Source organism: Oryza brachyantha, chromosome 10 (assembly GCF_000231095.2).
Source record: "Oryza brachyantha chromosome 10, ObraRS2, whole genome shotgun sequence".
Taxonomy (NCBI): Eukaryota; Viridiplantae; Streptophyta; class Magnoliopsida; order Poales; family Poaceae; genus Oryza; species Oryza brachyantha.
The window spans coordinates 9,582,851-9,600,583 of record NC_023172.2 but is presented as its reverse complement, the minus strand read 5'-3'; the positions used below and the strand labels follow the sequence as shown (position 1 = coordinate 9,600,583).

Here is a 17,733-nt window from a genome sequence, read left to right as displayed (position 1 = left end):
TTGGCTTTCACAAACTCTAACACAATAATTATTCAAAATTGAATTTATTTTAGCACATGTTAGAATGGACAAAAATAATCCTATTTTGGAACAGCTATCATAGGTTACGAGCATTATGGCGACTCTTGGGTATAGCATCAGCTTGTCAAAAGCATGCCAACAAAATTATTATTCGTATTAATAGCTAATTGTTATTTTAATAATATCTGCCAACTATGATATGTTTTGTGGTGATTTCATGAATCTCAATATATGTTAACTCGATCGGTACTCACACGATAGTGTGCGCTTGAACTGTGTTCTGCTGCTATGCTCGGCAGAAATTGAAGAAAGGAACAAACCGACCAAGCGGGACGCACAGGCACACGCAGATTTAGATCGATTGACTACTTGCTACTACTATGATATGCATATCATCCAAGGATTCAATTTGCTTAACAATAACACTAAGGCCGTATTTTTTTTATTTTGGATTTTCGTTTGCATGTTTTCCAAAAAGTATATACTAAACGGCGTGTTTTGTAGAAAACTATTTATGTATAAAATATTCTTGGAAGACTTTTGTAGAATAACCTTTTAACTTGGTAAGAGTTAATTTATTTGTTTATATCCTCGAATATATATATATATATAACAAAAATTAGATAATGCACCAATAAAAAAATCAGCTAACAACATTTCTTGATTCTACTGTTCACTTGATTCTACTGTTCACTTAAAATCGTGACCGATCTAGAAAAATTTTGTACCAAGCAAATGTAATTATGAAAAATGCTATGCGTACGATGGTAGAAATACAATTTACGTACGAAACAAACGGCAGAAGCACGGAGTCATCAACGGAACCTGGTACACGTGAAAAGAAGCATCGCGTGGGCGTGATAGGCTCCGTCATCATAAACAGCTCGTGGTACTATGAGTTAGTTTTTTTAGCGGTGATAGGCTCCGTCATCGTAAACAGCTCGTGATAGGCTCCGTCATCGTAAACGAAGCATCGTCTGGTACGCGTGAAACTATGAGTTAGTTTTTTTAGCGGTGTACATCTTAACAACGCAGACACTACAAGTGGTCTTGATCGAAGTGATTCTATCACCTTGATATAATCATCTAAAATTTATAAATGTTTCCTTCTATCTAAAAAACCTATTTAGAGAGAACGAGAGATTCCCTTTGTCCTTCTGGCCCTATGTCCCTATACATCCGAGCCCCACGGCACATGAGATGCCTGCCTTCGCCTTCGCCTTCGCCTTCACCTTCACATCGCTTTCAGGAGGGTACCAACCAAGCATGAACACGGCGACGAAGCAGATCTTGTCTTCCATCCATTGCCGGCTACTGTCCCCTCCTCCTCAGACGCCATGGACGATCATCCATCGACCTGCCATCACCCCAGGCATCCATTCCCAGACGAGGGAGAGCCGTCGGATGGAGAATCCACGATCAGGATCGATCGGATCAGACAGCTTGGGGGTGGGTTGGTTACACGCTTACACTGAGCTGCCAGATCAAGGAGGGTTCTAGCTGCTAAACTGAGTATAGCTGATTCTGATGGGAGATTGATCCCCATGCAGGATGTGTTTTAAAGTATTTGATCATCTGAGCTGATCATGCCCTACCTGAGGACAAAGGGATTTGTTTAATTGCTGCTGCTGTTGTATGTTGACACCAGATGTCCTGCAGATCAGATCATAAATATATTCCACAGGCATGTTCCAAAGATCAGCTGGATTTGTTTAACCAAGTTGATGTATTTTCAGGCAGTTTTTTATATCCACCCTGCATACGGTCTCATTTCTTGGATTTTTTTAAGATACTATCGCTATTCATGGCTTTAGATCTAACGGATCTGATTTTATATATGTGCAGTAAAAATCTATAAGGATAAAATTTTATCCTGCAGATCAGATCACAAATACTATATTCCACAGGCATGCTCTAAAGATGACCTGGAGTTGATTGAATTTTCAGCCAGTATTTTATATCCATCCTGCACACAGCCTCATTCTTTTCTGCATAATTCCTTTGGCATGCACTGAGAAACAAGGCTGGAAAACACACTGAAAAAAAAAACGAGAGAAGATGACCATTCAAACAAATCAATATTGTCTGAAGACTTCAAAATATCAGCTTCAGGTCACTTTCTTGTGGGCACACACACAATGGAAAATCTTGTGATGATGGACAAAAATCTTGTGATGATGGACAAGCTCTTCTCCTTTGTTTTCTCCATGGATAGAGGTAGCTTAGCTGTGCTCAGTTGTCAAAAGTGTATGCTGCTTCTACGGCAGGCAGCCGACTCCGGAGACATTCTTCCGGACAGAGATTCAGAGACACACGCAATGATCCACAAAAAAAAAAAAAAAAATAGTAATACTGGTACAAAAGGAAGACCAGGAGCAATCATTCAGTATCAGTATCAAACCAACATAAAGCCATCACAAGTGTCACCAGGTGAATAATCATTCGGTATCAAACCAAACATATGATTACAGGTCACCAGATGCAAATTATATTCTCCAGCCAAGAACCACATAGATCACAAGTCATACATCCTAGGATCCAAATCCCTATCAGAAGGATGATATTGCACCGGAAGTTTTAAACCATTTGGTGGAAAACAGCATGAACAAATACGCTTTTCATTGTCCACAAATCTGTCCCTTTTCTCTCTCTCAAAAGAGCAACAGATTACAGAACAGGTGGGGGATTAACACATTATGCAAACTTTACAGTACCCAAGAAACCTAAGAGCTATTTGCGCAGGAGGGGTCACAATTCTTCATCAGGCTCTAATACAACACTGGAAATAGCTAAGGAACTTCTTCCTTCCCTGCATAAGTAGTAAATGAGCAAAAGGTTAGTGGATTTCAAAAGTATAGTCAACTATGTACAGCTGAGTGGATGACGCAGAATAACATAGGACAGTAACATTGGTCAACCATATGTAACGGAATGCATGATAACAAGATGAAGGAAAAGTTGAATACGTTGTGTAAGAAGCTTTTGAAAATGCCATGTTGACCTTGATGGTTCAGAAAAAATATTGTCTGATGGCTACATGGCTGAGAAAGTCACACCTCATGTGTCAAACTATGACTCACAAAGATAACCACCACCTCACATATTCAATCAACTTCACGAGTAATTAATTGCTACTATAGTTCTTCATCAGGTGGGGCATCATTAGAATAGTAAATCAGCAACATCAAGATGCCACCAACCTGAAAGTACAGCTGCACTTGTGACGGCCAACTAAACCGTAGCTTGCTTGCTCCCTAGTCCCCACCCAGAAAAGAAAAAGAAGAAAAGAAAACAGCCTCTCTAACCACCTGACAATCACTTTTTTCTTGCCTTGGTGATGCTTGTGCCTTAATTAATTTACATAATTTGCTTTTAGCTCAGCAGGGCCGCATATTCAATAGCAGAATAAAGATGTATTATCCAGGTAAGGTAGGCCAAACGGCATAGAAATCGGCTATCCAAAAGCACAGGGATGCTCCTACTAGGCCCACAGTGGACCAGCTCTCTTAATGCTAATTGGGACATCATATAATGAGTGACCCTTCAATTATCCCTAGACATGGCAAGCCAAATACAATCAGATTTTATAGAATAGGAGCTATTTTAAGGTCCTCCTTCTTACCGATAGGGTGGTAAGAGGAAACAACAAATCCCAGTCACTGAATTTTCATTTGCTTTGTCCATAAAAAATATTTTTATTTCGGAATTACTAAGCATAAAAAGAAATCACCAATGGCCAGAACCACCCTTTCCAAATATAAGCATGCATGCAAGAAAGTTAAAACTGCACCGTAGCTGCCATTTGAATTGACCTTCCATGTTCCATGATATGAATTCGAATGCTACATATTTTGTTTGGTTATTTAAATTGGGCTAGAAATAAAATTTCTGATAAAATGAAAGTAGGGAATGAAATTTAAATACGTCTAAACAAATTTATAGTTTAAAAATCTCAAATTATAGGCACTCTCCAAAATCCCGGCTCCCCCAAAACCATCACCTGAGGCAATCGAAACAGCATTTCATTATGCTGATAAAACCAAACCTACCACTGATGAACGGTGACAGTGTATACCTTCAAATACCACTATACATTTAATTTATATCGCCCCTGTTAGCTTTCTCACCCCTCTAATGGACACAGCAGGACAGCGACGTTGCCCGTGGATCGGTATCTAATAATTTGGAGGAATGCAGATCTGGAAACCACAAGAAACTTATTGGGCCTGTCCTTGTCATCTAGTAGTGACAAGCACCACTACTACTACTGTCCACCGCATGCGCATAACGGGGATGCATTGGCCTGCACCACCCGCAATGGCCTCCCCTGATTCGGCCACCCTTTCCATGTCCCTCATCACACCACAGCTCGTTGGACTCCTCCTAAATTGGTGATCATGCTAATTCCATGGATGTGATGCTACTTGGACGGGTCCACACCCTTGCACTACCATTCTAATCTTCCAGAAGACGTATTTCATTTCATTTTTCCATTTTTCATAAAATTGCACAGCTAGTAAAACTGACATGTTGCTTCTAGTAAACTAGTAAAGGGTTTTTACTCTCGTCTACCGACACTCTAGCTCAAAATCAGCTTTGAGCTTTCTACCGAGTGGGGCTCAAATGGTGTACCTCTCATTTTGCCTCAATTGCCTGATCAAAATTTCTTAAGGCTAATTACATAGTAACACACACGCATGTAATTCAGTTCATCAAGATTCCATAGCAAAAATTATAGCCGCCTCCAATCATTTCCTCGCTGGTCATGAACTTCTTCTCACCAGAATTCCGATGACAACACAATTGAAACAAGGTAAAAAAATAAAACAAAAAAACATCACAACAAGTAGAATTTACCGTGGGTGAGTCATCGTGGGCGGCGTGGAGCGGCCGGCGGTGGTCGTCAACGGCGGCGGTGGCGTTGGGGGCGGGCTGCGGCGCAGCCTTCTGTTGTTGAGCGAGGAGTTCCTCGTCGCCGCCGAGGCTGGCCCGGGAGAGCTCCCGCTTGTTCTGCTTGCGCATCTCCCGGATCTTGGAGAAGTCCATGGAGTAGTCCGGCACGGCGCCGTTCTTCATGTCCCACTCCCCGAACGCCGGCACCGTCATCCACCCCACCGCCCCTCCCCCTCCCCCTCCCCCTCCTTGCTGCTCCTGCAACCAACAACAAGCAAGGAAGCACCAAATCAAGCCCCGCCATTACTAAGCACCTCCAAATCCCTCCCTCCAAAGATCCACCCCCCCCCCCTCCAGCTCGCTCCCCGCCTGAACAATCTGCTGCCTTCTTTTTTTTTGTTTGCGCCGCAGCTGGCGGAATTCGAGGCGAGAATCGAGACCTCCACCGCCGCCGCCGCCCCGGAACGAGCACAGGATCTCTCCCGAGAAACCCAACAAAACAGTACACACACACACACAAAAAGGGGGAAAAAAATCCCTGCTCGAGGGGAGGAGGAAACGGAAGCAAGCAAAGCGAGAGCGAGGCCTCCCGGCGCCGCGCGGCAGTTACCTCCTTGCGGCTCTCCATGGGCGGCGGCGCGCCGGCACGCAGACAAAACAGAGCTGGCGCTGCAGCTGCTCCGCCTCCTCTTCGCCGCCGCGGCGCGAGAAAAAATCTCTCCTTCTTGGCTTCTTCTTCTTCCTCTTCTCCGGTGGGAGAGAGAGAGAGAGAGAGAGAGAGGCGTGTCGTGCTGCGCCGCGCTTATAAACAGAGGGGAGAAAAAAAGCGAAGCGAAGAGAAGCCGCCCCGCGATTAATTAGGCAAGTCTCGTAATCTAATCGCGCTTCCCCCCTCGTGATTAGCGGCGGCGCGGGTGAGGCTGGGAGCGTGGGAAGCAGAACGGGGCTGCGGCCGTGGGTCCGCGGTGGGATTTTCTGTGGCTCGTGGAAGGGTGGGCCCGCATGGGGATCGATAGGCAGTGCCGGCCAACGATATTAGATCAAGTTCAACAGCAGAGCCAACTAATAGTTATAATTTATTTATAGTCAATTTAATCGTTAATTTATATAATAGTTATCAACCAAACATCAATATATGATCCTACATATCATACTGTCTTGCAGTCCGTGTGCAGCCGGCTACAAATTAGTAGTCCACCCTCTTTCTCTTCTCCTCTTATCTCATTAAAATATACTTATAGCTGGCTTATAGCATGCTATTGTACCTGCTTTTAGAGATATCTGAACAAGTTAGATAGAGTTTTAGTCTTATTCCTATTGATCTTTATCATAAAGTTGGAAAAGTATTTGTGAGAACTCCAATGGCTTTAATGGCAATAGCGGAGGCTCGAGCCTCGTCGTCCCCATAGAAATTTTTTTATTAAATAAAAGTTTTTAGCAAGTAATTTTAGTACTAAGCCACAGGGTAAAATAAGACAACGCTGTCACGGCGTGACAGTCTTGCCATGCCAATGCCAGTGACGTGACAAGACAATGCTGCCATGCCACCGACAATAACATGGCAAGCTGTTTCGCCACGTTAATGTTGGTGGCGTGGCCAAAAGGTTCATGTGAAAATATTTTTTCCAAGAGTTTAGTAATAAAATTATTTATTAAAGATATTTAAAAAATAAAAAAAATTCCGTCCCACGTTGAATCCACCCCTGCAGATAGGTGTTCTTTTGTGCACATGGATGGAATATTTTCTGTTTTGGTATAACTGTTGAATGTAATGTTATAGATGATAAACTAACCGCTACAGAATTGAATATTTTGTTTTATTTTCGCACAGTCTATGTTTGCTTTATTATTTGTCTTATTTAAATATGTTATATAATTATTTGTTACAATTTAATTTTCATTGATTACATATTTGATAAGATTAATAAGACGAGCGGTCTATGTAAGTTAACCATATCAAATTAGGAGAAAGATAGATTGCTTTATAAACATAACATAGTAAAGGTATGTAAGTTTTTTAATATAAAATATATTGTTTAGCCATTCGAAACTGTGCGTATAAAAGTAAAAAAGAAAAGAAAAAGGCAGTCTGAAAGGGCCGAAAGCGAGGAGTGGTCGGCTGGGTGGGCCCGGCAGCCGTCCAAGCTTCTTTCCACGGTAAAACGTCGTCCCCCGTGAGGATGCGTCAACGGTCAACCGCTACCGGTCCAAGAGGAAACTTCTTCCTTTTTCAGATTTTAATTTAGGCCTTGTTTAGTTTAAAAAAGTTTTTTTTCAAAAACATCGTATCGAATCTTTAGAAACATAAATAAAGCATTAAATATAGATAAAACAAAAAACTAATTATATAGTTATGGGAGAAATCGTGAGACGGATCTTTTAGGCTTAATTAGGTCACGATTAGCCATAGATGCTACAGTCACCAACATATGCTAATGATGAATTAATTATGCTTAAAAGATTTATCTCGCAGTTTCTTGACAGAATCTGTAATTTATTTTTTTATTTATGTCCGAAAACCCCTTTCGACGTCTGGTCAAACGTCTGACGTTACATATGTTCCAAAAAATTTTTTTGAGTCTTTTGGTGAAACTGAAACCAATTCATTCGAAAAAAAGGGAGGGGTTTTCGGTTTCCATATGAAATTTCTAGGACTGAAATTCTATTTGTCCAATAGGACTTTCTGCGTATTTCATATGGAGTGTCTTAAGGACCCATCTAACAAATTCATGTGTTCTCCGTTCCAATAAGCTTGCATGTATCATTGTCGAATTCTTATGTTTTTTGTATTCCTTTGTTTTTAGATAATTAGATTACTTTGGTCTAAAGGAGTCTGGTTTGTGGCTTTGTCAAGGGTGATTAATGAGTATAATTGTTAAGAAATCCATAGATTTATGGGTGTTTTACCTTCTCCTTGGCAGTAGAAAGGAGAGGGTGCAACTGGACAGGCATATAATTTTCTATCTGATTGATTAATTGGAATGAGAATGAAGGCCTGGTCGAAACCTAGTACTTGGCCCAATCCAGGTGTAAGCATCATTTTCTCGACACGAAATCAATCGGATAACGGCAGCTAGGTTACAATGAAAACCTGTGCAGATGCAGCAATGATGCTGTCTGAATCAAGCAGCTGTTGCAGAAATTGCAATTCCTGTGAAAATCCCTAACCATACTTCCTGTATCACAAAAAAATAACTATCTAAAATGATATTTAACTCGTCTTGATACTATGAATCTGGACAGCAAGCTATCTGGAATGGAGATTTGTCCTTATCATAGATGGTTATAAGATAGAGTGAGTAAGCATCATTCTGCAGTTTGGGTCTATTGAAATTCTATGTGATGGTATGCGGTTCATATTTGGCAGTTGGCACCTTCAAGTCCTCAAGTAAAATCTACCACAGTAATCCTTTTTTCCTTTTTGTAAAGGGCAATATAAAAATATATTAATTAGCAGAAAGCAGGAGAAACATTTTGCTAATGCGTAAATAAGAAGTCTGGAATGCAGGTAACGCTAAACTGAAGAATGAGACAAAAGAAGCTTTTGCACAATAATGTACTTGCCCATTTGCTTCCATGGGAAAGTAATTGAAATAATTCTTTTCAGAATTTTTTAGATATGAATGATTGATTACATTCTTGCCCTCAGTATCTAGGATGCACATGGACAAAACTAACTTCAGTCCTGCAAACTGGGTTCTTGGATTTCATGGATGCCACCAGAAACCTTCATACTGATCATACATGCACAACAGCACAAATCTAAGCATCCAGTTTATCTATGGAAACAAGAAAAAGAAGCATCAGAATGGTGTAACCACATTCCCTGTTACATACATCAGAGTCTAACAGTAAGATGTATCCAACTCCAACCTCACAAAACAAGAACAACTACAGATTGAGCACAGCGCCAAACAAAATATACAGCTAGAGGTAACAAACAGCTACAACCCAAGAGTTTCCAAATTCCAAACCATCCTAATGCACTTGTGCAGTCCTACAAGCCGGCAGTGGTGAGCCTGCAGCCGGCAATGGCGAAGCTGAAGAGGAAAGGCGCCGTGGCGAAGGCTGCATCCGCATCGGCGACCTAGGAACTGAACCTGACGACGATGATCTTCTCCGGGTGTCAACCTGAGGTGAGGTCACGTTGTATTTGGGGTCCTGCAGCTGCACCAGCTTCTCCAGGACCTCGGACATCTGGGGCCGCATCTTGGCCTCGGGGCAGATGCACTGCAGGGCAATGGTAGCGATAGCGTGAGCGCCTTTCTTTGGGTACTGCCCACCCAGCTTCATGTCCATGATGCGGTACAGCCTGCGCTTGTCACCCAAGTAGGGTCTTGTCCAATCGACCAGGTTCTGTTCTGATACTGGTTTCGATTTGTCCAAGGCCCGCCTCCCAGTCAGTAGCTCAAGCAGCACAACACCAAAGCTGTAGACATCTGCCTTTACTGACAGGCGACCTGGATCATATTTGAGCATTGTGATAAACAATTGCAGCAGAATAAATACACATTAAACATGGGAAAATACATGGTGGAAACTTGCAAACTTTTTTATATAAGTATTCAAAAAATTTACACATGTAGGGGAGATGTAAATAGACAGCCATGCAAAGTCATAATAACAAACTGAACTTCGTTTGCGAGATATAAAATTAACAAATTGCAAATATAAAAATGATTCCTGTTTTTTTGTCCTTTTCAACACTATTTCTCAATTTTATATCTCACAGATCACGCATGGTTGTATAATACCACTTTAGCTATATGTAAATTTCTTTTAAAAAAATGAGAATATTCATATAGTGGTTTCCATGGTTTGCGACTAGATATGGTTTCCATCATATACTTACCATATAAACGTCTCAGCAGCTAATTAAATTCACATTTTATTAGTGCTCCATCTCACCAATCTAGAGGTAAGAGATATGGTAAAATCTTAGTTGTATCACTGAATATTTGGTGTTCTATTTTGCCAACAAAAATGCATGCTGTGTCCTACGCAGCAAAAGGCAAGTCCTGGCGATATCATTATTCTTTCTAAAAAATCATATATGTTTCCTACTAAATTTATGCATGGTAAAAAATTAAATATCCAGAACTTCATTACCAATTTTCAAAAGAAAAATGAAACTTGAATAATTTGCAGTATAAGATGAGTACAAAGTATGTTTTGTACTTGAAGGAAAGAACTATATCTCCAACTCACTTGTTATTGCTATGAAGTAGGAATCTATTATAATTCGAAAGTTTTAAATTATTTTAAATTTCCAAACTAAATGCAAAAAAAATTAAAATTTTCTTTGCAGTGTAGATTAAGAAATTGATATTTGAAATTCAGGGTTTTATAATTTCTTTCACACTAATGTGAATTTTGTAATATTAAACAAGCACGATTCCTTCCTTATTACTCCTTCCGTCCCAAATACAACTACCCCCTATTATCAAATTGAACTAGGGAGGTAGTAGTATTTTGGGATGAAGAGAGTACATGTAATAAATGACCCATACCCACCGTGAGGTAAGCGAAATGCCTACAAATCAATGGAAAATGAACAGTTCGCAATGACTTCATGTACCATAAGTGTTCCTTTATAAACATAAGTCTTCCCTGATGTTCACTTAAACTATAAAAAAAATGGAAACTTACTACTTTACCACATAATCCCCCCATTCTAGAAAAGATGATCTTTTAGAATGCATGTAGTTAAACCTCAAGATCTTAATTGTGATAAATATTAAAATATTAAGAATTGATATATGAAAATGACATCAGTAGACATGATGATGATATGATGCTAGATCAAAGCAAGAAACTTCACAAAATATCAATTAATACCACCTGTTGCTGAAAAAATTAGATATTTGATGGTTGTTATCAGTGATAATACAATAAAAGTCAGCATGCCATTCATTGAAACATATATATGGCAAAACAAGATTTAGTTAATTCAGAGTTACTGTGCATTTTAGATGTCATAAATATAAAGTCAAAGCTTAGCTTCAACAAGGTGGCATAACTACATTCTAATTCTAGTTGATTGTACATAATTTTGAAGAACTGACAAACATGAAGGTTAGTAAGCAGGCTGCCATGTAGTAGATATGTATCAATTCATGATTTATACGAACTCAAAAGTAAGACCATTTCCTAACCTGTTGCAATATATTCTGGAGCTGCATAACCTCGGGTACCCATGACTTGTGTGGAAACGTGGGTTCTATCCCCTGTTGGGCCTGCTTTTGCCAGGCCAAAGTCTGAAAGTTTTGCATTGAACTCCTACAATGGTGAAAGAAGGAAACAAAAAATTGAAGTAAAAACAATTGCAGAAGTCAATGGACAAGAATGAGCAGCTATTTCCATGTTTACCGAGTCAAGGAGAATGTTTGATGCCTTGAAATCACGATATATAACTTGGTTCTCCGCATCGTGCAAAAATGATAACCCTCTGGCAGCCCCAATAGCAACTTTGAGCCTTATTCCCCAGGATAAAGGATCTGCACCACCTGATGTGATAGAAAAATTTCATTTAACATGCTGCTGATTTTATGATATTAAGCCCATATATTTTTAGAAAGAATTGTGGTAGAGTTAAATTCATACGCCTGAATAGATGATTTTCCAAGCTTCCTTTAGGCATGTACTCATACACCAGAAGCCGGTTATCACCATCTGAGCAATAACCAACGAGTTTAACAAGATTCTCATGGTGAAGTTGGCCAAGGTAGTCAACCTCTGTCTGCAAAACAGTAATCACAATTCAGAAACATTGTAACATCCCAGAGAAACCTGGAAAGTTGTTTTATAGCAAACCTACCAGCCACTCCTTGTGACCCTGAAAACCTTCTGGTTTTAACTTTTTGACGGCTACAACCATACCAGTTCCTGGTCTTGAAGGAGCAAGAGTTTGCTCATCGATCCAGCCTTTATAGACATAACCAAATCCTCCTTCCCCAAGGAGACTGTCTGGCCTGAAGTTCTTTGTTGCATTTTTTAGTTCACTTAGTGTGAATGCCTTCAGATTTGATGATGATAAGATTTCTCCTTCTGTCCTAGGAGTAGGAAGGTCGCTGCGATCTTTGTAAGAAGGTACAGTCCAAGATGAACCGCTTTTTGTAGTTGACGGGTAAGATGAATAACTTGTCTTGCTCGCTGCTTTTGATGGATCTGGTTTCCAGAAACAGAGAAATATGCGGAAGGATAAACATTACATTGTTAAATTCAATTGCAACACAATGCGATTGCATGTTCAATTCTGTCCTATTTCGTTCTTGCAAACACTTAAGTGCAAGGTGACAAAACATTGTCTCAGGTAGCAAGATGCAATGGCTGCAAAAGGGTGTAACTTCTAATTGTAAACACCGAATCTGTTCGTCGATTTCGCAAGTATCCTCACTCTAGGAACAAATTGCACTTCCTTTGGCAAAACAAATGCTAATTGCAAAATTCATATACAAGTTAGAAAGCTTATAATTTTTACTCCAACCAGACATCCCATTACATGAACAGGCAATCGCATGAGAGCCTAATGGCCCTAGACTTCCCCCAAAATGTCATCATTATCACGGATCATCTATCACTTGCCATAACCAGACCATTTAGGGCTGTGATTACTAACTAAAGTAAACCAGCAGTAAAGTCTAATCATAGAACAGTCATTCCACAGTAAAAGAAACGCGGGAGAGAAAATTCAGCAATCCCCTTTTCCATGTAATAACTAACAAGAGCCCATCCAAATGCTAAAGACAACTACTGTACTACATATCATCATCATCTCGATATAAAGAAGAGAACAAAGCCATGACACCCAACCCAAAAGTAGGCAAACACGAACCAAGACTAGCAAACACGGCATCAACAAGAAGCCAAGAACACCACTCGATATTGGAAACCGGCAACGAGAATACCAAATTCGGAGCAAGCAAATCAGGCAAGCGGCGCGTCGCTGCGAGAGGGATGGATGGAAAGGAAGGCGCACTCACCGGCAGGGTTGGTATCCGCCGCCGCCGTGTCCAAGCAGTTCCCCATCCCCTCCTGCTTGCACCAGTCTACCGAGCACCCATCGCACCAAGAAAAAAGAATGGCGTCAGGATGCCCGGAGGGCCAAAGAACGGCAACCGCTCCTCCTCCTCCCCCAAAAAAATTCCTATCTTCTTCGAAAGATCTGAGCTTGGAGCCTGAACAGGGCCACTCAAGAGCCAGCGAAAAAGGTAACCCCCGACGGTGACCACGCCCAATCCAAGAACCACCCGCAGGCCGCAGCGCGTCACTCCCTCCCTCTGCGACGCGCACCTACGGCGTCGCGAGTCGTCGCCAGCCAGGCCAGGTCCGGTCAGGAGAGAGAGAAGATACACGGGCGAGGGGAGAGCCTCGCGCTCGCGTCGGCTGGTGGCGGCGGCGGCGGAGGAGGTGGCAGCGAGCGACCGAGCGACTGCTCCTCCTCTTCTTCTAGTCGTCGTCGTCTTCGCCGCAGCGGAGACAGCGAGGAGAGAGGAGGGGGGTGGCCGATGGGTCGCTGTCAGGTGGGGCCCGCAGGCTTTGCAGTTCGTGATGCGATTGTGGATATACTGGGAGGGAGAGTGGTGGGTGTGGGGACCACCCATCACCTGTGGCCTTGTTTGGGAGAGGTTCGGATGCTCGGTTACTTAGACCATCCTAACAGCTCATCCATTTTAGAAATAAAAGATGAAAAATAAAGTTGAGCTTTAACAGAACATCTATCTCATTATCTATTTGTGATGTCATTCATATTAGGAGAGAATCTCAATATTTAAATGTTCTCTTTCCAATCCTCCAAATAGATATAGAGGATGTCATGTATAGATGATCTGCTAAAGTATAAAGGGATATGAAGTATGAAAATGTTTTAGATGATCATCCAAATGAAGATATGGATGACCAAATTTAGATGAGCTGACCTGTTGGGATGCTCATCTAAATTTGGTTCTCTGTATCTTAATTTGGATGTTCATTTAAAACAGTTTCATCTTCTATATATTTGTATGCTCTAGCAGATCATCCATATTAGAGCATCTATATTCTAGTCTATTATATTTTATTGATACATGTAACTATCATGCATTTGTTTTATGTTTTATAGTGATCAAAATGGGGACATTTGAGTTTTAGACGATGGAGAGTTCTCTCTTCTAATATAGAGGACATCTAAAAGTAGAGGATGGAATATATGTTCTGTTTGAACACTATTTTTATCCTACATTCTCTATTTTTTAAGATAGATGATGGGATAGAAGACCTGTTGAGGATGCTCTTACCAGACTAATCTTTTTTCTAATAAATCTATATTATCAGCCAAAATGTCCTGTAGTTATAATTCGCAAAATAGTAAAAGATATGTAAAGTTGTCGGATGATAAAAGGCTGTATTATGGTCGTTTCATATTATACTATATTTTAATCATTATTAAATTCGTATAAATGATAACGAATAGATACGTATATACGAAACATATGCCTTGATCCATATATCTTCTAATACAATATGGAACAGTAACCATTTAGCTTCGTAAATAACAGAGTGGATCAAGTGAAATAATCTATAGAGACGAAGCGAGGGGTGGGTAGCTTTACTACAGATTTAGGTGTTTGAGCAAAATATGCCATTAGTCACAAGAAATAAAAGATTATTTCTCTGTTTTGGTCTTGTTTTTTTAATTAGTTTAGAAGATAAAATAAGATTTTAAGCACTGTCAAATCTTGGTAGACTTTATTTTGCATGGTTTGTTTTTCGCCACCTCCTCTGGCTCGTGTTGGCGCCTGCTTGAACTTGAAGTCAAGCTTGAATGGAAAATTGTATTTCAAAGTCAAGATCAAATGAAAACCATGTGTTCTATGGACCACACAGAAGAAAATTCTCCAGAAGAAATCCACATATTAATTACAAAAAAAACTCAGAAATTTTTGTATCAAATAAGGATTCATTAAGTGTCTCATTTAAGTTTTATAAAGTTATTTTTAATAATGAGAAGATAAAAGAAATATCAAATGGTGAAAAAGTAGCAATGGAATTTCATGAAACGTGGTCAATGCGGCACCCAAGCCATGGGGCCTTTGGATCTTGATCATGTGCACAATGCATATGCAATTTGTTGTCTTATGGGTGTTTTCTTATGCAAAATGGCACCAATCCAAGAAGAAAACCACAATGGTGGCAAAGAATCTCTACCTAGGTGCTGGGTCCCAGCAGGATTTGGGCCTATTAGATAGCAAAATGAGCTGGAAAATTTTTTGCACTTATCTTGGCTGCGTTGGAAACACAGGGCCACAAAAGCTAATTAGCCGCAGGAAAACAATAAACATAATTAGCACATGATTAATTAAGTATTACTTATTAAATATTTAAAAAATGGTGTTATTTAATCTTTTAGAACAATTTCTATATAAAAATTTTTTGCATGAAATATATCATTTAGTAGTTTGAAAAACGTGCTAACGGAAAACGATATAAAGTGTAGCCTATCAGGCTGAAACGAACGCAGCCCTTATCAAGGGTAATGATATGGATCTTCCACAAAGGAATTAAACAAGGGTAATGATATGGATTTTCCATAAAGGAATTAAACATGTTTTTTTAGAGAAGGGTAGCCCCTCAAATACCCAATCTAAAATTCATGCTCCTATGGAGATTACTGCAACCAATAAGCTACATGTCCTTTCACATTAAACATGTTTTCTTGGTGAACTTTGATCCACTTTCTTCCGTTCTCAGAAAAAAAAGGTGATGCATTGTATCTTTGATCCAGGAATAAATCGGATTCTTCGCTTTTGATCCACTCTCTGTATTACACAAAGGGGAGATATATTTGTCTTCCATAAAGGAATACTTTTGGTTTAGTTTGTGCTTATGAAAAAAATGGTGTATTTTCTCATAAAGGAAAAGGTGATGGATTAATCCCTCTATAGATGGCACAATTCTCAAAATTCAAATATAACTATTAATCTATCTCGAGTAAATACATACAAATGGAGTATTGTACTGCTTTGATACCGATAAGAATACACATAGAATTGTATATATTAATCTATCTCAACTAAATACACACATATGGTGAAATTATGAGATTAAAATTGTTAATTAATGCGTGCGCTCCTTACATGAAATCGGGCCTGGGAGTTTATCCATGATGGCCGCGTTCGACAAGAGGTGGGTAACTTATCAGCACAGAAAATATACTAATTATTAGTACATAATTAATTAATTATTATTATTAAAAAATAAAATAGATTAATAGATTTTTAAAACAACTTTTCTGTAGATTTTTTTTAAAAAAAACACCGTTTAGCTATTCGGAAAACATGCACGCGAAAGGTTAAGTTAACTTATGGAGGGGCGAACGCAGCCGATGTCTTTATTGCAACTGCAAACATATTTTTTGAACACTATCTGTTCTTCTTCTTCTTCTTATTCTTCTTCCTGTGATCACTCGATCAGGCCGGTGATCATGTACTACTGGTCAGTAAATTCCAGGAAAAAATTTGCAGCATGCTATATTTTCTTTGTGAAATATCACTGTCATTCAACTGCAGAGTCATACAAGTTTTGAGAAAGATCCAAAGACCATAGTACATATGAAATTTCAAAGTCAGGATCGTTGCCAGCAGATTTAGATACGAAAGCTACACATCATTTGAAACACAGAGGTTAATCAGCAATTTGCCAGCCACACATGCGTGCTTGCCTGGTCTAAGCAAGTAGTTTAATCCCGGCTGCTGTTTACACCATCTGTTTCATTCTTTCCTGCTTGAAAAATTTGAACTGTTCTTTAGTCAGGATTGGAAAATGACTTCTCCTGTAGCCTTCTGTAATTTTCTTACCACGTAGAAACAAACACACATCATTTCTATCGTTGAAACAAAATGGGATTTTGTGTTAGTCAAAATGGGAATTTGTATCAGTCAATCTATGTTTTATTGATAGGGCAGGTTATGCATGATTACCATCTCCAAAATAATCACCCATCATTTACCCGATGAACTGTCACTGTTTTGTCGAGATGCACCACATCTTTTCATTTCTTCTTATACTTATAAGACAAAATTTAAATTTGAAGCTGGTTTTACGATTTTTTAACCGAAGTTTATTTTCCAGCGTTAACTTTTGAATCACCAAGAATATGTATATAAAAATTTTATTCATAAATGATTTTTGGTTTACAAATATGACTATTTCGATGCCAAACAATCACCTCCGTAGTGTTTCAGTCAGAATCTCAACAGCTAGCAAGGTAGTATGCTGTGTCCACTGGTCAACGTGTGTTTAGCTACATGTGCCACTCTTAATGCAAAGGTGCCATTTATGCCCTTAAAAAAGGCATATGTTGAAGCTTCTAATGTCAACAAGCATAATATTTTATGTTTAGATCTCATCCTTTTTTTTTCTAACAAAGTCAACTCATATTATGCACAAAATGTGTTTTTTGAAAATAATACGTTGGTGCCATGACATAACATTGATCTCTTAGCATGACATGTGCATGACCTCAGTGCATCATTAATTTCCTGGCCTGTTCTTGAATTGGCACCTGATCACCTGCCAAAATTTATTTTGCAGGTGCATCTCCACATAAATGTAGGAGTATCAGCATAATTGATAATATATGTGACCATGAATTAGTGAAGAACAATTCAAGGTCAGTGGAGAACTCGAGGATCATGCATTCGTGTTTTTTCTAGCTTTAACACTATCCCTTAGATATTTTTTAACGCAGTTGACTTTTTATCTACGTTCGATTCTTCATCTTATTCAAAAAATTTATATAATTATTGACATTTTTTTATTATGATTTGATTTATTACTAAA

The 17,733-nt window shown here is 39.4% G+C and overlaps 2 protein-coding genes across 2 annotated transcripts; both read right to left on the bottom strand.

Moving 5' to 3' along the window:
* Nucleotides 1-2,623: 2,623 nt before the first annotated feature.
* On the bottom strand, nt 2,624-5,728 carry LOC102711566. The gene is made up of 3 exons (XM_040528467.1): nt 5,525-5,728; nt 4,879-5,172; nt 2,624-2,830 (listed from the first exon to the last, which is right to left on the bottom strand). Exons 1-3 carry the CDS (start codon nt 5,540-5,542, stop codon nt 2,783-2,785), a joined length of 360 nt encoding a protein of 119 aa, XP_040384401.1. The 5' UTR covers nt 5,543-5,728; the 3' UTR covers nt 2,624-2,782.
* A 2,864-nt stretch (nt 5,729-8,592) lies between these two features.
* LOC102711294 (probable serine/threonine-protein kinase PBL3) lies at nt 8,593-13,448 on the bottom strand. Its single transcript, XM_040528168.1, has 6 exons — nt 12,897-13,448; nt 11,732-12,081; nt 11,518-11,653; nt 11,284-11,420; nt 11,070-11,193; nt 8,593-9,374 (listed from the first exon to the last, which is right to left on the bottom strand). Exons 1-6 carry the CDS (start codon nt 12,940-12,942, stop codon nt 8,893-8,895), a joined length of 1,275 nt encoding a protein of 424 aa, XP_040384102.1. The 5' UTR covers nt 12,943-13,448; the 3' UTR covers nt 8,593-8,892.
* Nucleotides 13,449-17,733: the final 4,285 nt, after the last annotated feature.